General features: G+C 42.7%; 1 protein-coding gene and 1 pseudogene across 1 annotated transcript in view; one reads left to right on the top strand and one right to left on the bottom strand.

Annotated features, from left to right (window-relative positions):
* The first annotated feature begins 8,792 nt into the window (after positions 1-8,792).
* On the top strand, positions 8,793-12,308 carry LOC146394239 (uncharacterized; annotated as a pseudogene).
* Positions 12,309-18,224: 5,916 nt separating this feature from the next.
* LOC146394240 (CD82 antigen-like) overlaps positions 18,225-25,476 on the bottom strand; it is a 40,090-nt gene continuing 32,838 nt past the window's right edge. The window contains exons 5-9 of the mRNA XM_084923025.1: positions 25,244-25,318; positions 21,963-22,061; positions 20,619-20,792; positions 20,458-20,541; positions 18,225-19,765 (exon numbers count right to left, since the gene is read on the bottom strand). Coding sequence (XP_084779151.1) covers positions 19,688-19,765; positions 20,458-20,541; positions 20,619-20,792; positions 21,963-22,061; positions 25,244-25,318 — 510 coding nt within the window. The 3' untranslated portion in view covers positions 18,225-19,687. The remainder of the gene's footprint in view (positions 19,766-20,457; positions 20,542-20,618; positions 20,793-21,962; positions 22,062-25,243; positions 25,319-25,476) is intronic.

Genomic DNA, 25,476 nt, shown 5'->3' on the forward strand with positions numbered 1-25,476 from the left:
CTTTAGCAAAGCTTTTATTTAGGTCTCTGCTGGACAGGTGGGATTTAGATTCTATGTAAATTTACAGGTTTGTGTCTGTTAATGTATATAAATATATAAATTTCCTCTTCTATGTGCAAACCAATAAGCACGCCAAAGCATGAAGAATAATTAGTCTCCAGGTCAGGCCTGAAAAGACAAGGAAATATTAACCATCATGTGTTGTTCACACTATTTATATCCAATGAAAAGTAAAGCTGATATATAATGTTGGATCTGGAGACTTTGCTATGTCCAACTGTTTGTATTCACTTACCAGACACTTTATTAGATAAGCTTGCTCAACTGCACATGAAATCAAATACTTAATTAGCCAGTGACATGGCAGCAACTCAGTGACATGTAGGCATGTCAAAAAACCCTCAAGTTCAAACTGATAATAATTTAAGTGATTTTGATAGTGGCTTTTAGTGCCATATAGGCTGGTCTGAGTATTTCACAAAATGCTGATCTACTGGAATTTTCCCACATGATCACCTCGGGGGTTTACAGAGAAATAGCTGCAGTTCACTCTTTTTTTGATGTCAGACTGGTTAGACTTCTCTGACTTTCAAAGTGATAAGAAGAGAACAGTGCCTCAGAAAAACACTGAAAATGTAACGCTTCTTACCTGACTGATTCATTCCACCTGTTGGTGCTGAAGTAACAGAGTCTAGAGGAAAACAAATGCGCCTGGTTAGCATTAGAGCTGTTAACACTAACACAGTTGACTCCCTTTCTTTCAGGCCTCAGTTTGTGCCATGATCCCAAAAAGAAATGACTAATTCTCAGGTATAAATAAAAAAATAAACAAGACTCAAGTTTTCCTTTACAATAAACAGGATGGAAATTAAAATGAATACATCCTACCCTAATACTTAATACTTAAAATATTATATACAGGGTGGGCCATTTATATGGATACACGGTAATAACATGGGAATGGTTGGTGATATTAAAGTCCTGTTTGTGGCACATTAGTATATGTGAGGGGGCAAACTTGTGACATTACCAATAGGTTTGATGTGTCACATGGCCCTCTTCCTATTGAAAAAACAAAAGTTATATCCAAGATGGCCGACTTCTAAATGGCCACCATGGTCACCACCCATCTTGAGGAGTTTGCCCCCTCACATATACTAATGTGCCACAAACAGGACTTTAATATCACCAACCATTCCCATGTTATTACCGTGTATCCATATAAATGGCCCACCCTGTAGTTTATATAGCCATTTAAAGTAAATGTATTTTAATGTAAAAATTAAATGAAAATAAAAAAACAGTGCAACATTTTTTCTAATGAACATCAGGGAGTGCCTCCCTTGTGGCAACCCCCCCCCCCCCCCCCCCCTCCCAAAAAACAAACAAACAAACAAAAACTGTCACAATTATATAAATGAGAATAGTTACTGTGATGTTCACAAAGTCCTGTTTGAGATCAAGAAAAATGACGAGTGGGTCTGACTGTGAAACACTGCTTCTTCATTTGCTAATGAGGTGCCAGTCACAAGTAATTAGTCAGTGAGGAGCATAGAAAAATAATATGACAGATTTTCAAATTACACATGATTCATTTCGTTAAACATGACCCTAAACTAGCGATGAACAAATGAAGCTTACTGAAGCTCGTATTTAAAAAAGGTTCATCACTCAAAGCTTCCCAATAGCTTTTGGTGCCACCTGGTGGGCAAAACTATGAAGAGCAGCTTGAATCTACAAATTAAAATGAACTGCTTCATTATGATTGCCCACTCTACAGAGCTAACAGCTAATAGCAATCTAATATTGGGCTGCCATTGTGGTGCTTTGAATGTGTATTTTGGGGGGTGCTGCCTGTATGTGCCTCAGGTCCTTGTTTCAAACTGTAACAGGGGATTTGAGGTTTTAATAAGATGGACAAGTGTCATAATGCTGGATGAGCTCATTAACCATTACAACTAAGTAAGATGCAATACAATAACTACAACTTGAAAAAATACTTTAAAACTATTGATAATACGTTCAATTAACTTCAGAAGTGTCGGGATTCATCTTTTATGTAACACGTGATGCTCAGCGTCTGAGGTCACATCTGAAATCCAGCAAAGAAGCCGGCGCTCATCAAACAGCATGTTGATGTTGGTTCTATCACCACATTTTGGAGGCGACTGGAAGAGGGAAATAAGGTCGGTTAAGTCCACACTCCAGGTCATCCTAAAGGATCAAATCAAATAGTGCCTGAAGAAGTCCTCTTCACAGCACTCACTGAAATGGAAGGGATCCTTAATGCTAAACCTCTTGGCTAAATATCATCTGATATTGCTGATCCTGACCCAATTGTACCCATTTTCATGGTCATGGGGCACCAGGATGCCTCATTTCCACAGGTGGCATATGGACCAGGTTAACTTTATCGCCAGTTAAAGATGGAAACAAAGCCAGATCATCGCTGAACACTTCTGGACCCATTTCATTTCGAGATGCCTCCATGGCGTTCAGCTCAGACAGAAGTGGTGTGATGCCACCTGAGCTTGCTGTAGATGAAGTCGTCATGATAGTGGACTCTCAGCTGCCCAGCGCCATGTGGCTAGTTGGGGAAAATCTCAAAATTGTTTTTTTGGGTGGATGGTATAGTGTGGTCAGTGGAAGGGCAAGTAAAAGATCACACTTACACACGACCAAGCTAGTTACCCTGCCTCAGATGCAAGATGGGAAAACCTTATAGACGTTTTTGCTATGATGTGCATTTGCAGTGTAAATACAGGGGTGGCTGTATATATGTCCCTGTTGGTATGGACTACATTACCCAGAACCCCTTGCCTAGCATCACAGGATTGATTAGCCCTTGTTCTAGCTGGTCTGACTTAGCTCCTGGTCTGACTTAGCTCCTGGTCTGACTTAGCTCCTGGGCTGACGATGCAGGAAAGAGCTGTTGGGAACAAAGGCAATAACCCGTCCTTTGTTTGTTATGACTGGTGTCTGTCGCATAAATGTTTAGGATGCTTCTATTTTGACCTTTTCAAAATATTTGTTCTAGCTACCGTTGGGGCACGTGCTAGTTAGTGAGAACCATGGTGACCCGATTAAATCATAGTTTCCGGTCCTGTTTCATCTTTATTTGTCACATCTACATTCTAATGTGACTTGGAACAGTCTACTGTAGGTGTGTTACTTACTGGCTAACTGCCTCATTATACATATTTCCATCCCTTGTGTTGGAGTTCCATCTAGTGATACGTTTGGGAAGTGGTATACTAAATGTGAGCGCTCCTGAAGAGCAGACTTTCCCCTTATAAAACTGATCATTTAATTATATCTGGTGCAGGCTGGAGTCTTCCACGAACAGCATCAACATGCTGGTTCAGACGTTTTGTTTTGAAAAATTTGAAAATTCACTACATTCTCGGCTAAAAAATATTTAAAAAGTGCAGGTGGTGACACACAAACAGGTTATTTTAAAACTTAGCTTACAGTTTAGAGTACCACCACCACTGCCGCTTGTGATTTGAAATGTTAGAGTCTGTTGACAAGCTGCAGTGACAACATTAGCCCCATCAATTTGATGTGTGAGGTTGACATGTGTTAATTAATTAGTTATTACATTAGGTTGTGTAGTATAAAGTTACATTTAATGTTCCTTGCTAGAAAGGTTTGATGTCAGCTGGCAGGCTTGGTGCAATGAAGAAGGTGCCTAAAAAGTACAGTAGGCTGTCCAAACAGCCAAGCAAAGACTCACAGCCTCGGCCAGCCGCTTGAAGACGTACACCAGAGAGATAGAAGGCAGGAGAATAAACCAGCTGTTCTCCACAGAACCAGCCACGGTTTACTCTCAGTGGCAGGGGAACAATATGAGCACAGAACCACCAAGGCTGGAGATGGAGCGATACTGGAAGAGCATATGGGAGAAGGACGCAACTCATAACTGCATGCTCAGTTTCTAGTGGATCTAAGAGCAGACCACACCAACCTCCCTGAACAGGATCCAATAACCTTCACAGTGGCAGACATCCAAGAAAGCGTCTCTAGTATGAAGAGTTGGACAGCACCAGGCCCAGACATGGTTCACGCCTACTGGCTGAAGAAGCTGACTGCACTATGACATCACAATGATGCCAAAACAGGCTGAGAGCAGCATTTTCTAATAAAAATACCCTAAAACAAAGTTTCATATCTCAGCATGGTGTGCAATGTTTCCTTTAAAAAATGAGAAACCTAAACAAGTAGAGGACAAAAACAAAAAGACCTGGCAGGCCTAAAAGTTCTAACTACAATTGATAAACAGTATCTGAAAGTTATATCCTTAAGGTCAAAGGAGCTTGCAAAGAAAAGCGTCTGGACTTCTTTAAGTTGCTTGAAGACGTTTCACCTCTCATCCGAGAAGCTTCTTCAGTTCTAAGGTCAAATGGTGGGGAGTCCCAGATTTAAACCTAGTGGGAGTATCCCCTCGCAGAGGGACAAAAGGACCCCCTGATGATCCTCTAATCGCCTGAGCCAAGGTGTGAAACTGGGTGTGGGTCCCAATCAGCCAGAGTTTCGGGTGAGTTCATTGTGAAACCTGGCCCCACCTTATCATGCGAATTCCTGAGGTCAGATGGCCCAGGATGTACGTGGGCGTTAAGGCGTCTGGGGAGGGAACTCAAAACTGGATTATAGATGGCAGAGAGTTGGTGTCGTAAACCACCGCCTCTGTTCAAAGATGGTCGCTCACAGTGGACATAGATGGCTTCTTTCACTCCTCTTTCAAACCATCTGTCCTCTCTGTCCAAAAAGCTCCTTTGACTACGATGACCTGGATGACTGAGAACCTTCACAGACTTATATCCTTAAGAAATAGGGACATTTCTTAAGGATAGGACCAGCGAGATACTCTATTGCCCATGTTTACTGCAGCAATTCAGTTCAATTCAATTTTATTTATAAAACCACCAAACCACCAATCACAACATCATTCCCCTCAATATACCTTACAATAAACCTTATATTGTAAGGTAAAGACCCTACAATAATATGTTAAAACTTCAACAATCAAATGACCCCCTTTGAGCAATCACTTTGTGACACAAGCTGCACATCTCACCTGTCAAACTCACCTGACATTCTGGCCAGCTCAATGCTGTAGTCAGAGAACTCATGCCGTTTGCTCACCGAACAAATGTGAGTCCCAAAGTCCTCCAGTCTGACCTGCAGGACGGTGAGCGTGATGTTGCCTGGGCTGTAGCTGATGGTGTAGCCAGCCGTGCAGTTCTGAAAGGCTTTGTGTTTGATATAGTGACACAGCAGCTCATTGAGAGGACTCCTCCACTGTATGGATAGCTGGAAGATATGCATCTGGTCCTCATAGTGGTATGAGCAAGGCAAAGTGGCACGCTGGCCCGGCAGGCAGAGCAGTTTCCCAGTGCTACCTTGAGACACAAGAACTCAGGGTTAATGTTTTTGAATATGCTCAAATCAGCATTTTTTAATTTTTAATTTTATATACATACTGTGGTGGTTCATTTACAAACACAAGTCTAACTTACGTGTTTTTAATTAGAAATAATCAAATTGTTACATGCTTACATTTACACAAAATGTCAGAAATCTGTCATGAACATGTTTTTCACCAAAAATTGAAAACCAAATTTTTCATGATTTGTTGGGTTAACCCTTTGGGCTCCAGGATGTAATTGGCCATTTTTGTTGAATTTTGTTGGGTTGTTTTTTTTTATCAATGACTGGTTTCTTCCTGTTAAAAGGGAGTTTTTCCTTCCCACTGTCGCCAAAGTGCTTGCTCATAGGGGGTCATATGATTGTTGGGTTTTTCTCTGTATCTATTATTGTACGATCTACTGTAAATATAAAGCGCCTTGCGGCGACTGTTGTTGTGATTTGGCACTGTATAAATAAAATTGAATTGAACATACTGTATTAACACAATTTATCTGTAATCACACAAAAAACAAAACCTCTAGTAGGATTTTTTTTTTACTGTAAAAACCACAGACATGTTTAGTGAATGATTTCATAACTTGAAACTCAAAAAAACTGTAAACAATAAATTCATATATAACTATTTACCTAAAAATGCAGCCAATGCCTCTGGCGTTTTTTGTACAACCATTTAAAAATACTAAAACTAAAATTAGAGAACAATCAGGTTTCACAATAAGATGCCGCACAAATTATTTGTGCCACTCCAAAAAGTAGTTTTTCCGCCACAAGACAGAGGAGAACACCACAGGGATGGAACCTGCAGGCCTGATCGCTCCACCTGTTTCCCACCTGGAGACAGCGTTTACACTGCAATCTGCTATTGGTGGCTTTTCGGCAACATCTGTGATATTCAGCAGTGCCCTCAGTGTCACACAAAACAAAATAACGACTACACTACACACCACCACACACTAACTGCACACTCCAAACACACTAAAAGACACAAATTTCTGCCTTTTACACCAGCCTCCCTCACAGATTGGTGAGCAAGCTGTTAACCCTAGGATTCCCATATTCCAGCTGCTTTGGATTAAGGACTTTCTGACAAACACAAAAGGTAAGGGTGGGCCCCCACATCTCCTCGGCCATCAGCACTAGCTCTCCTGTGTGCTGAGCCCCCTGCTCTTCACGCTATACACACATGACTGTGCCCCCGCTCACCAAAGTAACAAACTCAAATCTACAGACGACTCCCCTTTGGTGTGGGTCATCTCTGGGGAGCATGAGTCTGCCTACAGGGATGAACTGGAGTGGCTGACAACATGGTGCAGGGACAACAACCTAATCCTGAACACATTTAAGGCCCAGATGATTAAGACCACATTAAACCACTTTACATCAATGGGGATGGGGTGGAGATGGTGTCGGAGCTCCTCTTCCTGAGAGTTCACATCATGGAAGACCTGTACTGGGGTGTGAACACAACGGAGATGGCAAAGAACTGAACACCCTCGCTGCCTCATGAAAAGCAGGAAATATTATAAAAGACATCGCTCATAATCTGTAACTGCCGCCATCAGGCAAAGATAGAGACGCATCAAAACAAAGACAAATAGACTGAATAGCAGTTTCTACTGTGTAACTGTCAGGCCATTAAACGACATGTAATCACCTCCAATTTAACCTGACAAGTACAGTGCAATGGATCACATCCTATGCAATAGTGTTACATGTGCAATAAGGTTTTATACATAATACTGAGTGCTTGTGTGCTACCTCTTTGTTTTTATAATATCCTTTGGTAATCATATTCTACTTCTACTTTGTGACACCACAAATTTTGTTGCACTTGTTACAATGACAATAAAGATTTTCGGATTCTGATCACTTCCTGTTACAATGCACAGTGGTGTTTTTGTGCAGCTTATCTGTGTTTAACTAAAACTTACTCAGTGAAATAAGACGTTATGTATAATCTTCACGTGTTTTATCCAAAGTACACTCTGTTGGCTCTGTTAGCTCTGCAGGCAGATCCAGGAAAACAGGATGGCTGGGTGACAATGAGGAGGAAGTGTACTCTAAATAGAAGGCCGCAGTTCACTACCAACCCATCCATCTCCCAATTAATTTTTCCCACTCGCTAAGGAACAAACTCCGGTAACTGGTGATTCTGTTTTGAGACGTGAAGCTAGAAACACCAACAAACTGGAAAAAAACTGGTGTTGTTGGGAGACCGTCCATCCCACTTTGAATGGAGCAGCTCTCATTTCTAGAAATCTGGCCAAATTTATTTAACCCACCAAAACGTCACTATTCAGAGTTGAAACCAGAAAGCCGACCTACCTTTAAAAGCAGGGTCAGACCATCCCCAGCTCTTATTATGCTGCCTTGATGACATCAAACAGTGGATGTCCTTAAATTTTCTAAAGCTAAATGAAAATAAAACTGAAGCTTTCATTTTCAGCAACTTTGTCAATAATCACATCGACAGCACTCTGGGCCTCCTTTCCTGCTGCTGTCAAACCCATGTAAAAAACCTCGGTGTCTGCCTTGATGGTTCTTTTAAACTGAATAAGCAGGTGAGTGCAGTAGTCCAATCCTGCTTCTTTCAGTTAAGACAGCTAGCTAAGGTAAAGCCAAACCTCCTAACGTCTTTGAACGTGTTATTCACCTTTTCCTTACTTGCAGGTTGGACTACTGCAATTCATTGTGTTTTGGTCTCGACTAGGCCTCCATTCATCATCTTCAGATGGTCCAAAATGCAGCTGCTCACCTGCTAACAGGTACCAAACGGAGAGAGCATGTAACCCCAGTTTTAGCTTCTCTACACTGGCTTCCTGTCTCCTACAGGATCCAATTTAAACTTTTACTTTTTGTTTCTAAGTCACTTAACGCTCGAGCCCCTTCTTACCTGTCTGAGCTCCTCTCTGTTTATGCTCCAGGAAAAACTATGAGGTTTAGCTCAAAATTAATGCTGTGCATCCCACGGACTAATCTTAAATCTCGTGCCGATAGAGCTTTCTCTGTCGCAGGTCCCAGACTTTGGAATAGTCTTCCCCTAAATATTAGATCTGCACAAACACTTGCAATTTAAATCACTACTAAAGAGACATTTTTATTGCCCTGGCTTTTAACACACTATGACCCAATCATTTTGGTCTTATTTAATAGTCTTAGTTATTGTTTTAATTCTTTTATTGTCTATCATTGTTTTATGTTGTTATTATTGTTTTACATTGTTTCTTTTTAATGGCATTTTTATATTGTTAAGCACTTTGTGCAGCATCGTCTGTCTGGAAATGTGCTATATAAATAAATTTGATCATTTCTTAATAACATTTGCAATAATGTAAATTATTGTAAACAATTACAATAACATAATGTTCCCTTACAGGGAGGAGATCAGCTCCCTGACACACTGGTGCCAAGACAACCATCTCACCCTCAACGTCACAAAGACAAAGGAGCTGATGGTGGACTTATGGACTTCCAGAGTTGTAGAGAAGCACACCCCCATTACCATCAACGGCGCTGCTGTGGAGAGAGTGAGCAGCTTCTGTTTCCTAGGTTTACATCTGGCGGGTGATCTCACATGGTCTGTTCACATGAACAGAACAGTGAAGAAGGCGCAGCAGCACCTCTTCTTTCTCAGGAGACTGAAGAAATTCGGCATGAGCCCCCGCGTCCTCAGGACCTTCTACTACTGTGCCATTGAGAGCATCCTCACTGGATGCATCACTACCTGGTATGGCAACAGCACCGCCTACAACCGCAAAGCTCTCCAGAGTGGTGCGGTGTGCCGAACGGATAATTGGAGGTGAGCTTCCCTCCATCCAGGACATCTACAAGAAGCGGTGCCTGAGGAAAGCGGGGAGGACCATCGAAGATTCCAGTCACCCCAGCCATAAGTGTTCAAACCACTTCCATCAGACAGGAGGTTCTGCTGTACCCGGTCCCAAACCAGCAGACTGAGGGACAGCTTTTTCCATCAGGCCACCAGACTGCTGAACACTTCATAGAAACCTCACTTTCACGTACTGGAACTTTGACACTTATGCACTCCATATTGCACATATATACCATTTCTTTTGCACAATATTCATACTGCTGACCTCTGCATATTTTATATATATGTATATACATATTTGGAATACATATTTAGTAATGTGCATGCATTCTTATATTTGTACATGTATTTATTCTTATAATTCTCATATTCCTGTTCTTATATTTGGCTTGTATCTTATGTTTCTTGTATCACTGTTGCTTGTGAAGCTTGCACACAACAATTTCACTCACATGTGCTGTACCAGTGTGCCAGTAATGTGATGTGACAATAAAAGGGATGTGATTTGGTTTAATGGGTTGCACAGCAGTGGTGAATAGATTTGAACACAGTAGATGTCTTTCTGAAAGTGCTGTTACTAACTCTGTTATCTTCTTCAATGCCATGTGCCAGCACAGTGCAGAGCAGCTACTTGAATGCTACTCTGACAGAGGCGGATTACCTTGTTATTAATAATATTAATATGAATATTTACATCTTCACTGTGTATGACTGGATACTGTAGCTCCTCTGAAAAAGAGAGCCTCAAATTAGAACTCTCAATGCTCATCTTACAGCAGATAACTTATAAGTTGGAGAGGAAATGGCGTCTCACTAAATTAGAAAATCGTCATTTAGCCTGGAAAAATAGTTTGCTGCTTTATTAAAAAGCCCTCTGTAAAACTAGAACGTCTTACTATTCAAAACTGATTGAGGAAAATAAGTTCAGCACTGTAGGCAGACTGACCAAAAGTCATAGCCTTGTTGAGCCAACCATTCCTTTAACCTTAACCAGTCCATTTACCATCAATGTGTCTTTTAGACCCGATTTCTACAAGTCTGCTCCTAACATTAATGACCCCTATAATGCCCTTTGTATCATATTTGATAAATGAGTTTCTGAGACCTCAATCTCATCAACATGATCAATACTTGCCATAATTTCAAAATGTTATGGACAAAACTCTTTTTTGTCTAAAATTAACATTGTTGTTAACAAAAAGTTGCATTTTGTATCAAATGTGATACAAAAAAAATATATAACAAATATATAATTAAAATATATAATACACAACATGACATAGCAAAAACAAATGTGTGGATTTTGTTATAACGGTTATTAAACATCACAGTTCCAAAAAGTCTGAATTGTTTGATTGGGCTGGGTCTTACAGGGTTAATGCACTAATCCTAAATATGATCAGCCCATCTCTATTAATTAGCCTTAGCTAATTATAGGCCAATCTCAAACCTTCCTTTTATCTGATCATGTTGTTCAAGTTAAGTGATATTTGTTTGTGGCTGTGTGGTTAAACCTACCTCCTCCACCCAAGTGTGACAGAATCAGTCCAAGGTACAGTGCAGCTGTCCTGCTCTGTTCGAGAGGTGTTCTCCACATTTGTTAACAGATTGACTCCACAAGTTCAAATACTTACAAGATTCTAACACAAAGAACCCCGAAGATGAAAAGTGCTATCATTTTTGGTTTTGCTGTGGTGTCAGTTTACAAGCTCTGGCTGTAGGAGTACAGAATCTGAAGGCTAGGTAGACGCAACGTAATCTGATTCTTCTGGATCACAGAAAAAAAAATCTTGTTGGTGTTTGTGAAAAAGGAAAAATGAACAGACTTGGATTTATACCGCATGTTTCAGTAGAATTCAAGAACAGTGTGTATGGACTACAAGATGGCAGAAAAACATCCAAACTTCTAGTGAGAAGACCTTAAAGAAAAAAGTTCAGCCACAAAAGATTGCAAACCACTACACGAACAATAGAAACAGCCGCCAAATCATACCACAGAAAATACATGAAAACTGCTACTAAACATTGTCCCAACAACTCTGCCACAGTAGAGGAATTATGTTTTGTCTTATGTCAATCCCTTTACCCTTACTGTAGGTTTGCCAAGCTAAGAGAAAGGTCACCAGGCTTCTCCGGGCATTGCACTATTGGGCGAGGGCTCAAGTTCCTCAGAGTATGGTTTTTTCCTGTCCTTGTGATCCCATGGCATTTCTGTACCATTGGTGTTTTCCTCATACGAGTTGTCAGAGGATCTTCAAATGGACCAGCCTATTTGTTCAGTGGTTATACTGACTTCATTGTTTGTAATGTGATCACTGTATGAGATGCCCAGGATCAGATGATATTTGATTTTCCTTTACAGGGTCAGGATTTGCAGGAATATAAAAAAAATGGACTTCATTGAAATGTGAAATATGTCATCTTCAACTGTACCAGTGTAGCTCACTCTGTACTCAGTGTAGACGAACATAGCATAGCCAGCAGATGGTCCTGAATACCTGGGAAAACAGGCTGGCTGGGTGACGGTGAAGAGGAAGTGTAGTCCTAAACAGAAGGCCCCAGTAAACTGTTCATGTCTCTAATCGTTTTTCCCCACTCGGTGACGCACCTGCCGAGGAACAAACTCTGGTATTTTCAATTCTGTTTTGAGGCATGTGAAGCTGGAAACACCAGCAACCATAGTGAAATGTCTTCCAGTCGCCAGAGCCGGCGACACTGAAGGAACCCTGAAACTACTGACTAAAGATACGTGTAAATGATGTAAAATTATCATTTTTTTCAGCATTACACTTGACACCTGGTTACGTCAATTGGAGTTCATTACAATTAATATTGAATCGGTGTGTAACTTTGTGAAAACAATGTCGTAGTTTTCTCTTGTCCCCTTCCCAATCGGACCAGGAGGGACATGTTTAGCCACATGCTCTCCTTAAATTACTGGCTCTCTGAGTGGTGTCCAAAAAATTATGTAGGCTTTATAGATAAAGGTTGCATCTGCTCCCAGACCACCAAAAAACCCCCAAAGAAACCAAAAATGAAAAACAAATGATTTAAACATAAAAATTCACAAAGAAAAACACCATAATATCCTCAACTGCAGCAAAGAGTACAAAGCTTAAGTGTAAAACTTTTCTCTCTTCTTATCAGTAAATGATTTAATGATTGATCAAAAAATTGATTTACTCTGTGTTACAGAAACACAGTTATAGCAGGTTTACTGACCCAATCAGCACTTGCAAAACGATGGCTCTCTATTGAGACAATTCAAACTGATCAACACAACCACATCGACTGACGGATGACAAATTCTGAAGGATTGAAGGACCCCCTATGAGCAAGCACTTTGGCGACAGTGGGAAGGAAAAACTCCCTTTTAACAGGAAGAAACATCCGGCAGAACCAGGCTCAGGGAGGGGCGGGGCCATCTGCTGTGATTGGTTGGGGTGAGAGAAGGAAGACAGGATAAAGACATGCTGTGGAAGAGAGACAGAGATTAATAACAGGTATGATTCAATGCAGAGAGGTCTGTTAACACATAGTGAGTGAGAAAGGTGACTGAAGAAGAAACACTCAATGTGTCAACACCTACTGCAGCATATCTAAGGGAGGATTCAGGGTCACCGGATCCAGCCCTAACTATATGCTTTAGCAAAAAGGAAAGTTTGAAGCCTAATATAAAAGCAGAGTTAGTGTCTTTGACACACCACGGACCCACACAGCGTTCAATTATAGTTACACAGTTCATTTTTACAGCGTGTCAAAACACTAGATGCTTTTCTTCATGGCAGCTCAGCCACACAGCTTCCTGTTCGGTGCTTTGACTGCTCTCGACAGCTTTCCAGCTGTCTCTGCAAACACCCACACCTCCTCTGCAGTCACAGGTAATCCCTATTAACCAAAAGCTCAGGTGTCAGATTGCTTGATAGAGTGCTTCATACCCACCTTCCCCGTGTGCTCATACACCTTGTAGAATAGAATTTGGTGTGGATGAAGTGTTTGATAAAGATGGAAAAACAAAAGCAAAACAGTGGAGCTGAAAAGCTAAAAGAGAAAAAGAAAACAGATGAAATCGAAACAGATGGAGCAAACTTTGTCAAATTAACCAACATATGTCCGGGTAGCTGCTGCCGAATCACCATTCTCTTCTGCTCATCAAGTTGTGGGGGCACTGGAGCCTATCCCATCTACCATAGGGCGAGAGGTGACAGTCCTGGACAGTTCACCAATCTGATGCAAGAGTCATTCACACCGATGGGCAATTTAGAATCACCAAATAACCAATTTAGAAACATAACCCCCATTAATGACATGTTTTTATACTGCAGCGGGATGTAGGAGTACCCTGAGAAAACCCATGCAAACATGGACATGCAAAGAGAACTGAAAATAGATAGTGAAGTCAAACTCAGGACCTTATTGCTGTGAGGCAACAGTGAAAACCACTGCAGCAATAACATCAGTATTGTGGAGGTAAGCATCAACGACACAGAGCTCTCAGTTCTCACTCCTTTATTCGTCTCCAACATCAACTGTGCATATCGCGCCACAAAACACAGGAACACACTTCCTATACACTGGGTGTGAGTGGAGCCCTCTAGTGGTCCACCACACATGCCCCCCCCGAACACCCAGCAGAACTAGTCCAGGACCCGGGGCTTAAGCAAACGGCCGGAACGGCTGAACTGGGGGGGTGGGGAACTGACAGAGGGCAACCCAGCCCGGGAGCGAGGCTGGCACTGGCGGTCAGAAAAAGCTGCAGACGACTCAGACTCCGTTGATTTTGGGTCGCTCCTGGGGGAAAAAACAGAATCCATCAGCCCGGTGGCAGGTGGGCGGCCGCGGCAAGGGGCCTGGGCCGGGACCACCTGATCCTCCTGCATAACATGTGCAGGCTTAAGTCTGTCAACAGAGACAACCTCCTGCCGACCGCCAAAGTCCAAAATGAAATGTTTGTCGCCTGGTTTAAGAACCCTGTATGGCCCGTCATATGGTGGACGCAGCGGAGTCCTATGGGCATCGTGCCTGACGAAAACGAAACGAACAGAGTCCAACGAACTCGGAACAAAAGTGTCAGGCAGGCAGTGGTGCACAGGACCAGGAACAGGAAATGAGTCTCTTGGGGGGCGAAAAGGCAACAAAGAGGTATCGAAACATGGGGGAGGGCTCTCAGGTAAGAATTCCCCGGGGACCCGGAGAGGCTGGCCGAGGACCAGTTCAGCCGGGGAAACCCTGAGGTCTTCTTTAACCGCGCTACGCAATCCCAGCAAAACCCACGGAAGACGGTCGACCCAGTCGCCACTTGTTAAGGAAGCCCGGAGCGCGGCCTTAAGTGACCGGTGAAACCGTTCGCACATCCCGTTAGCTTGCGGGTGGTATGCTGTGGTGCGGTGGACCTTGACCCCCAGGCCGTCAGCCATAGCAGACCAAAGCTCAGAAACAAACTGGGGGCCCCTGTCCGAGGTAATGTCAGCAGGGGGACCGAAACGTGAAACCCACGTTGACAAAAATGCCCTGGCCACCGTCACCGCTGTCGTGGACGTGGTACCGCCTCCGGCCACCTGGTCGTGCGGTCCACCACAGTCAAAAGGTGCGTGAAACCCTGTGACTGCGGCAAGGGACCAACCAGGTCCACATGAACGTGATCGAAACGCCTACCCGGGACACGGAAAGGTTCAAGGGGTGCCTGTGTGTGCCGGTGGATTTTCGAGCGTTGGCATGGGATACAAACCGCCGCCCATTCTTTCACCGCCTTGCGAATGCCCGGCCAAACAAACCTGGCGCTGACCAGCTTGACCGAGGCCCGGACGCCGGGATGAGAGAGGGCATGCACCGAGTCAAAAACACGACGACGCCATGAAAGGGGAACCACCGGGCGGGGGCGGCCGGTGGAAACGTCGCAAAGAAGGTGCGGACCGCCGTCCCACACCGGGGTGTCCTCCAGCACGAGGCCCGTTTTTGTTGACCGAAGGGCAAGGACATCCGGGTCAGCACGTTGCTCTGCGGCCATGGCAGCGTAGTCGACGCCGACATACACCGGAGAAACCAACACACGTGAGAGACAGTCAGCGACGTGATTGGACTTACCAGCCACATGCTGAATGTCTGTGGTAAACTCTGAAACGGCCGCCAACTGGCGCTGCTGGCGTGCGCTCCATGGGTCAGAGACCTTGGACATCGCAAACGTCAAAGGTTTGTGGTCAACGTACGCAGTAAAGTTGCGACCCTCGAGGAAAAAACGAAAATGTTGTGTCGCGAGGTGCAGGGCCAGCAACTCCCTGTCAAAAACACTGTACTTGCGTTCAGCATCCCGGAGCGTACGACTGAAAAAGGCGAGCGGTTGCCAGAGACCTGAAACCCGCTGTTCCAACACCCCACCCACTGCCACGTCGGACGCGTCGGTGGTCAACGCGATCTCTGCCAACGGAAGCGGGTGGGCCAGCAGGGCGGCGTCAGCCAGCGCAGACTTGGCTGCGGAAAACGCATTGACGCGTTCCGGCAGCCAGTCAACCGGATCTTTGGCCGTTTTACCTTTTAAGGCAGCATAGAGTGGCTGTAGCAGGTGGGCAGCTCTGGGGAGAAAGCGGTTGTAAAAATTTATCATCCCCAAGAACTCCTGCAACGCTTTAACCGACGTGGGACGCGGAAAAGCCGAAACGGCCTGGACTCTGTCGGGCAACGGAACCACACCTTCAGCGGAAATGCAGTGCCCGAGGAAATCCAGAACAGGCAACCCAAACTGGCACTTGGAAGGGTTGATGATCAGGCCGTGCGCTGCCAAACGCTGGAAAACCTGGCGCAGATGGGACTCATGCTGGCTCGCTGAGCAGCTGGCCACCAATATATCGTCGAGATAAACAAAAACGAACGGCAGCCCACGCAAAACGGAGTCCATCAGCCGCTGAAAGGTCTGGGCGGCACCTTTCAGGCCAAACGGCATGCGCAAAAACTCGAACAAGCCGAAGGGGGTAATGACAGCGGTTTTAGGAACATCTTCGGTGCACACGGGAACTTGGTGATACCCCCGCACCAAGTCAATTTTAGAAAAAATCGACGTTCCGGCGAGATTGGCAGAAAAATCCTGAATGTGGGGGATGGGGTAACGGTCATTCTCCGTGGCATTATTTAAACGGCGGAAATCTCCGCATGGCCGCCACCGACCGTCCGATTTGGGCACCATGTGAAGTGGAGAGGCAGCTCTCACGGCGGCCGGTAGTTGGCGGAGGAAGAGGTGGGCGAAGAGGAAACCACCGTCATCCGGCCCGAGCAACGATAGCATGTTCTCCATGAGCTCGAGCGCGGTACCGCAACCCAAGCCTGACAGGTTGAGGAGCTTTTCGGCTCGTTCAGCGTCGGAGAGGGCATAGCGCCGAAGAAGCAGCTCCTTGAGGGCGGCGTATTTCCCTTGGGCGGGTGGGTCCCGGAGGAGCGTCATCGCGCGACGGGTCGAGCGAGGCCACCACATGGTGATACTTCGTGTCGTCAGCCGAGATGCCGCGAAGGGCGAACTGAGCCTCCACGTGTACAAACCATGACGGGGGGTCATGGAGCCAAAAGTCCGGCAGTTTCAGCGCCACAGCGAACGTAGCTGCAACAGGAGGCGGAGGTCCGGCGGCCGCTGATGCATCCATAGTGGAGTCTGCGTTATCTGCGGCCCGTTGCATGCTCGAGTCAGGGGTCACCAATGTGGAGGTAAGCATCAACGACACAGAGCTCTCAGTTCTCACTCCTTCTTTATTCGTCTCCAACATCAACTGTGCATATCGCGCCACAAAACACAGGAACACACTTCCTATACACTGGGTGTGAGTGGAGCCCTCTAGTGGTCCACCACAGTATCAGCAATGATTGGTAACAAACGCTGGCAGTTCCAGGAGATTGCTGTTATATAGGTGAGGAGGGTGTACTTAATGCGGTAAGAAACTAGACAGAGGGACAAGGAAGAGATTCAAGTGAAATAAATGTTTCCTTTGACCATGGGCCATTCCTCATAGCTTTTAATTGTAACAGTTTTACCGTAATGGTTGTACCATTGAAAACATCCTGACACAAAGTTTGACATCTTGGTTTGTCCAATGAGAAGTGACAACTTAATAGGATTGTTAAGACTGCCAGGAGGATTGTTGGTGCCCCTCTCTCATCTCTGGAGGAGATCTACAAACAGTGCTGCATACGCAGAGCTATCTCCATCATCAGAGACCCCCACCACCCCTCTCACGGCCTGTTCTCCCTCCTGCCGTCTGGCACGAGGTACAGGAGCATCAGCTGCAGAACCACCAGGATGCTGAAAGCGTTCTTTGCACAAGCCGTGAGACTGATAAACACGGTGCCTTGGTTGTACCTCAGGAGGTAGAGCAGGTCATCAACTGATCAAAATGTTAGTTGTTGAATCCCTGGCTACTCCAGCTAACCCCAAGTTTTTCCCAGTCCATCCATTGTAGCGTGTATGCTAGATAGAAAACACTTAAGGAGAAGAGAAATAAAAGGCTGCTTGAATGAATGGGAGGATGAGGTATGTTATATAAAGCGCTTTGAGTTATTAAACTATAGATTATGTTAATTTTACACATTAACTTCATATAATTTAAGACCAAAGAGTCTTGCTGACAGATTTCTTTCATTTACTACTGTATTTTTTTTTACCATGTAGGAAAAACTGGCCGAGGGACGTTTTCCTATTTTCCTATTCCTATTCATTCTAATGACCAGCAGGGGGCGTCTCCTGATTGCTCCTATTTGCAATCAGGAGACGCCCCCTGCTGGTCATTAGAATGAATGCAGTCTTTTAGACTGCAGGATAAACTTATGTAGGTGCATAAACAGTGTAATCTAAGAACAACAACCACAACAATGGTGTCAGAGATGAAGTTCTGAGTTAGAGACATTTAGAGAGCATGAAAAAAAATGTACACTACATTTAAAAAAAATATATTAACAACATCGTGAGCAACAAGGAATCACACTGAAGTACTGTAATCAGTTTATTGGCAAAATGAAATATGAATCCATTTGTGAGTACATACTTATGACACCAACAAGCTATAATTGAAGAAGGCCATGTACTTCTAAACAGATGTATCCTTTTGTGTCTTAGAAACCATTACAAGGTTAATGGGATGTTATTTATGCGACTGTAAACAAAACAAAACAAAAAACAGGCCACTGAGAAAACCACATACTGGCTTGAAATTAAAATTGTACACAAATGAATGCCAAGGATCCGTGCTAAAAAATAGTTCCATCATGTCACACAGTTCAAAAGTGGTTACAATTAATGCGCTACTCTTCTCAAACGTCTGGATTAAACAAGGTTCCATACTTAAACCTAAAAATGCTCTATTTGCTTGTTTAAAAATGCCAATAGTAAACTGCAACACTTTTAGAAGACAAGTATCTTTTTAGTACCTTATTATTTCCTTTATTATTTTCAGACTTAAAAGCAATTAGGAGAGTGGGAAAGAATATCGTTTAAAAATTGAAGGAGAGACCTGCTGCCATAGAAAATACTGGAAGGAATACTTTGGGGACTCAAATTCTTACAAATAAACACTTAAATTCCAGACAAACTACTATAACTTTACACAATAACTCAAAACACTGGCATATAAAAATAAAACAAAACATCCACCAAGTGGACTTTCCAGAATCGGCAAAACTTTGCTTTTCTCGACATTTTTACAGTGCTGCAGGCATCTTATCATTAAAAGTAGATACAAACACAGGAATTCCTTTTGCTTTTTTTCTTTCTTTTTTAAATGGCCATCATGTGAGATACATGCATATATATTTTTTGAATGATTTGCTAACAATAGTTTGTGTTTCATTCGAAATTCAGTCTTTTACAGTATATTGTCAAAAGCATTGGAATGATTAACCATAAAGGGTAAAATCTCTGAAATGATTCCAGTGGTTGAATTTCTTACAGCTGTTTACCTAAAACGAACATGATGGCCAAATTGGAAAGTTTTAAAATTTTGAAAATTCAATGGCTAATTTTGCTCATTAATGCCTCCAAAGGAAAGGTGAATCCATTTTTGAAAGACTGTTTCACTTCACTATTACAGATGCACAGATGGTTTACTTTCAGATTTTCAAGGGAAACTAAAAGCATGCAGCAGCAAGTTGGCACTGTGGAAACCAGCAACACTGGCAGGGAAAGAAATCCTCCAGTACGACACCTTTCTTTATTAATCTCCTCTAACCCAGTGTCCTCTCGGCATTTTTCAGCTTTGCGCTTTGATCCAAAGTTCAAAACTATAAGTTTTTAAAATAAAACCAGACTGACAAAAAGCCTTAGAGGATAAAATCTAATAAAATCTAAGGAAAAAATAGACATATTTCATTATTACCCTTGGATACAATTTCACCAAATACTTTGCTCCCTATTTGTGTGTTTCTTGAGTCCAGTAATGTAACTTCCTCCGCTGAGCTTCAGTATTTTGGCACTTTGGTATAATCCTCCATGTGGACGTTCCTGCACAGGCAGATGGACAGGATCATCCCCAGCAGCTGTTGACCAGAGAAAGACACTTTAAAATTTTTCATTTTTAAGTTATTTATTCATAAACAACTCAGATTGTTCATCTTGAACAAACTCAATCTACAGTTTCAATACATTGGAATTACCAAGATTTCTCAAGTCTGATATGAGCTTATTCTTAGTAGAAAACATTAAAAAACACAGTAAACTAATAACACAGAGTCTTTATTCCACACACTGAACAGCCACTCACTTTGCATCGAAGAACATAATTGTTGGTGAACTGTGCTTTTTTTTTTTCTTCAAAACAAATATTTGTGACAAAAAATTGTCAGAAATTTGTGAAAAAGTTCTGCATAGCGTAACGCCACAGAAGTGTATGAAAGTGTGTGAGAGCAAAAAAAACATCAGATCTTTGTGTCACAACACTGTAAATAGAGGAGCTGCTCAGCCTTCACTGAGTGATTATTCAGTGTGTTCAACAATGACATGAAGGTGCAGCTGCTTGTTTTATTTGTTTTGTTAAAATTGTATTTGACTTTAATTAACAACATTTTATGATTAACAAAGAATCCAGACACATCCAAAGGTTTCACAAAAAAAAGCCACTTTAGTGATGTTGAACTGTAACAGGTATTATTTTGCATATTGTTTGTTTCTGTAAACTACTTTCATGGAAACCCAGCTAGTTATAGGTTAATGAGAGTTAATGACGTTGTACCTCAATAAGAGTCACTCCAAGGCAAATGCCTAACACAACCCCAATGTTGGTGAGGAGCCATCTCTCCACGCTGGCGGCACATCCCTGATTAAGACAAGAACCTTATTGACTGGAAATGCATCTAAGAGACAGCAAGTATGTGAGATGAAAACACCATTTACCACATCGTATACAGGCCAGTCAGGTGTCTTAGCCTCACAGAATCCACTGTCAGAGAAGTTTCCAGAAATAAGTGAGATGTTCTGGCAGGAGCAGGGAAACAGCAGCTGCGAGCTGTTGACGATGACCATGTTACCACTCCAATCTGTACGACCAATCCAGCCACAACACTCCATCTACAGATGGGGAGAGTTAAGCACAGGTTTCATTTGTAACAGCCAACGTTTTACTCCCAAGGACGTTTATGCATATAATTTTATACTCATTGTGGAACAGCTACTTTGGGCCTGATTTCATGTTTTTCAATTTAACACCCATGTAAACATTTCTGAAGAAAATATCAAGGTATTTTATTTACAAATGTTATTAATATACTTTCATATTTTGAAATGAAATGAAATTCCTGTTAATGTCAACATGTTGCCAGGGAGGTTCTGACATCACACAAACCTTAGTTCTAGTTACTGTTTCACTTGGAAAACACTGGTGTGAACCAGGATTAGACAAGTTAAATGTTCAGTTTGCTCTTATGTAGTGTGAGAATTTTCTGTGATTACAGATGTCTGGAAGCCTTTAAGATCCACACAATGCAGTCAAATGGAGTATTTACAACATGCAGCTATCTTATATTAAAAATTATATCGTAAGTGTGTTGAGATAAGGTGACTACACACTAAAAGTGCTAAATTTAAACTCAGGAAATCTGCTGATTAAAATAACTGAGGTTTAGAATACTGAAAATTAAAGGTTGATATTAAGTCATTTTTGCTTATCAAGACTGCAAAGCTATTTTGTCACGAGTGACAGAATCTGTTCATATAAAAATGAAATCTGATTATTTCAGAAGAAACTGGCTGAAAAGAGAAATCTAGAGAGCTATTTTAAGCTACATTACCTTCTTTTGGAAACACATTGATGGAGAAGTGGTAAATGGCAAAAGTCCTGGTCCTTTTATAACCCTTTACTACGTTACCTGAGCACCCTTCCAACGCCCTGCTCTACCTCCTGAGCTCAGTGGAAATTAAGATTGTTGTTGCTCAGTTCTAGAGTACAAAAATAAATTTTCTAATATATTTCAGACAGATTCTTATTAGTCTCTTTAGAAAACTTAAATTCAAGTTAATTTGTCTTCTTTGTCTCATTTAGGTTTTCAATGCATTTTCCAGCATCAGCTGACAAGAACAAGTCTAACTGTATAGTTACAAAGTGTAAAGCATCAGATTCCCCCTGTTAAAAATGGATTTTCCTGTGCTTCTAGCTTCTAGCTAGGACATTTCTGCCATTTTGTACCACTGAAGATATTTTTATTGATGGGTTTGTATTTCAGGTCCATGCTTCCAACTCACGTTAGTCTGGATGAAGTCCCAGGCCTGCTCTGTGGTTGAATTGTTCCCAGAGTATTTGTCCAGTACCTTAGTGATGACCTTGGAGATCTGCTCGTTGACCTGAAAGACAGCAGGCTGACAGAGTTGGTGAAACATGTATTACCATTAACATATAGGCAGCGTAATATGCCCACATTGTATCCATGTTTGAGCCAATGTGTCTCTTTTGTGTCTTCTTTTTGTGAATATATTGTTGGATGGATACCATTCAAATGAACTAAATTAAAACGCCCTCACTACATGCTATGCCAGACGCTAACTTTTCACTTTTCTGGTGAAAAGTTTGGATGCAAATGTCTGCTGTTCAGCCTAAACAAAAAAGAAGCTTATTTTGAGATAAAACATCTGCTGACCTGAAGAAGCTGACTGCACCCTACGAGCGTCTGCCAGCACAAATGAACCTGCTGCTAGTTGATGAGAGACATCGAAAAAGGCCAACCGAAGACCGGACAGTCCTGATCCCCAAGGACCCCCAGAAAGGGCCGGTCCTATCCAACTACCAGTCTCAATAACCTGCTTCAGCACCACATGGAAGCTCCTGTCAGGCATCATAGCGGCTAAGATGAACAGGCACATGGCTCAATACATGAGCGGGGCACAGAAAGGAAATTGCAAGAATACCAGAGGCGCGAAACACCAGCAACTGGTAGACCGAGCAGTTACCCAAGACTGCAAAACCAGACTGACCAACCTGTGCACTGCCTGGATTGTGACAAGAAGGCCTATGACTCGATGCCCCACACTTGGATCCTGGAATGACCTATACAAGAGCAGAAGAACCCTAAGAGAATTCATCGGGAACTCAATGGGGATGAGGCCAACGTCGAGCCAATAGCACAAGTCACCATCAAGTGTGGGATCAACCAAGGAGATGCTCTGTCCCCACTGCTGTTCTGCATAGGCCTAAACCCCCTCAGTGAGATCACTGACAAGACTGACTACGGATACTGACTTCGGAGCAATCGCCAGCCACCGGCTTCATGGATGACAAAAAGCTGTATGCCAAGAGAGAGACATGGATTCGCTGATCCACACCACCAGGATATACCGCAACGACATCGGAATGTCATTCGGACCAGAGAAGTGTACTTGGATGATAACAAAGAGAGGGAAGGTTGTCAGAATTGAGGGGATCGAACTACCAGAAGGCAACATAAAGCGCCTTGAGGTGACTGTTGTTGTGATTTGGTGCTTCATAAATAAAATTGAATGGAACTGAACATTGCAGCCATTGAGGACAGCTACAAGTACCTGGGGATCCCACAGGCAAATGGGAACCATGAAGCTCCCCCTAGGAAAGCTGCAGTCACCAAGTACCTGCAGAGGATCAGGCAAAAGAACAAGATCCAGGCTAGCTACACCTACACCCTGTGGGGTTAGGTTAACTGGTGATTCTTAATTGCCCATAGGTGTGAATGTGAGTGGTTGCCTGTCTCTCTGTGTCAGATTGGTGATCTGTCCAGGTTGAACCCTGTCTGTCACTCTATGGCAGCTGGGATAGGCTTCAGTCACCCAATGACTACAAACTCCCAAGATGTGAAGTTAGTTCAAGTCTGATACATAAAGATTATGAGGAAGAATAAATCACCAGCCAAAACAACGTCTGTAGAGACTGAACTGCAGAGGTAGCAAAAGTACAAAAATTCTGTACTTAAGTAGAAGTACAGATACCTAAAAAGTACTCCAGTAAATGTTGAAGTACTGAATGAAATGCACTCAAAGTAAAAAAATAACTCTTTCGAGGACGTTTTTTTTAAACAGCTTATTTGTGTAAAGTTAACTGAACCTGTTATGTTAATGTAATAACAAAATAGCAAGTGGGAATACAAACTTTATTTTAGTCAGAGTTTTTTATTCTAATTGTCCTCAGCTTGAACCAATTAAATAGAAAAGAGCAGAGAAAAAGAAGGAAATCTATTAAAATCTATTGTCTGTTGCCTACATTGTAGAGGGTGACTTTGCCTCTAAACAGGAAATGAGTACAGGGTTAAAGTGGGATACAGCAGGTGGGGGAACCCTAAAACTGATTGTAATGGCTCAGTGTGGGGAAAACAACTCATAACTGACAATAATTTCTAATGTGAGCTCCAGTAAACTCTTGGCTCTGACGGAGGCGGTCGCATCTTTCCGCGTGTCCCTCACCTTATCTTTCCTGCTTGGCTTCTCATGTCCTTCTGTAGTCTCAACTAACTTTAAGAGAGAACCTCAGAGAGCCTCTCCATCTTGTTCTCTAAAACCTAAAGAATTATGGATTTGATCAACTGGTCCCTCAACCCAATTGACACCCTTTTGTCGACGAGAAGCCAGGGTTCGAGAGAGCCCGATTGTCCTGGAGGGACATTTCCTGCCGGATAAACGATGGATGGGTGGCAGCATTGGCACGTCGTTTGCCTGGCGGGACTGTCGATTGAGGACATAGAAGATTTATACCTATTTGGAACCATGATAACAGGGTTCTTGCTGATCAGAGTTGGCTCGGCTCTGGCTTATCAAAGATTAAAGAAAGCGATTACAGCTGGTCAAAACCCCACAAGGCTGGCCTCTATGATCGAAGCGACGGGAAGTACCGCTTATTGACACCTGCAGTCATGCCAGCATTGTGCAAAAAACAAAACCAAAAAATCCCCCAAAATCAAAACTCTGAGCCACTTTAAACTCTAACTATAGTGCATGGTTTTGCCTCCTGTTATGTGACATCCTCTGGGATTTACACGTACAGGACTGCCTTTCATCTGTTGCTGTTTAGGATCAAATCGGTTTGATGTTTGAAGCCTTAAATCTGTCAAATCAAAATTAACGAGCCTGTTCTGAAAATGTAAGGAGTAGGAAATACAGATATTGGTTCAAAAATGTAGGGAGTCAATATAAAGAGAACTACTCAGTTAAAGCAGAGATACATGAAAATTCAAAGTACAGTAACAAAGTATTTGTATGCCGTTATTTAACACTTCACATCAGCTAAGCATTTATTGTTGGACCAATGACTGAAATAACTCATAGCAGGAGTAGGGGAGGTTTGGCAAAAGGACTGACTTTGCAGCTGATATAAACTAAAGAAAACCTCAACCCTCATCTCTCAAAATAAACCAAGAAAAACAAATAGTAAACACTTTAAAAACTATTCTTAACCATGAAGCTTTCACTGTGTTTACTTCTGGCTGAAATACCTCAAACTGGGGGGTACATTTATCACAGCATGTGGATGAACTCAAGCTTGCAATATTTGAAATGCCATCACTCACCACATCCTTCTGAAAGTAGATGAGGGCACCAGCTGCAAACTGAGTGATGAGGATGAGCAGGAGGATGCTGAAGTACTGAGGAGGATCAAAGAGAACAGTGAATACAAAAATTTAGGGGCATGTGAACAGCTGTATAAATAAAACTGAATTAAATTAAATTGAAATTGAACAGTCAGACCCACCTCTATATGTTAGTTAGTGGTACATACACAAGCATATCCCTCTATTATGTT

This window comes from Perissodus microlepis, chromosome 1 (genome assembly GCF_051167445.1).
Source record: "Perissodus microlepis isolate ML-2025 ecotype Zambia chromosome 1, ASM5116744v1, whole genome shotgun sequence".
NCBI lineage: Eukaryota > Metazoa > Chordata > Actinopteri > Cichliformes > Cichlidae > Perissodus > Perissodus microlepis.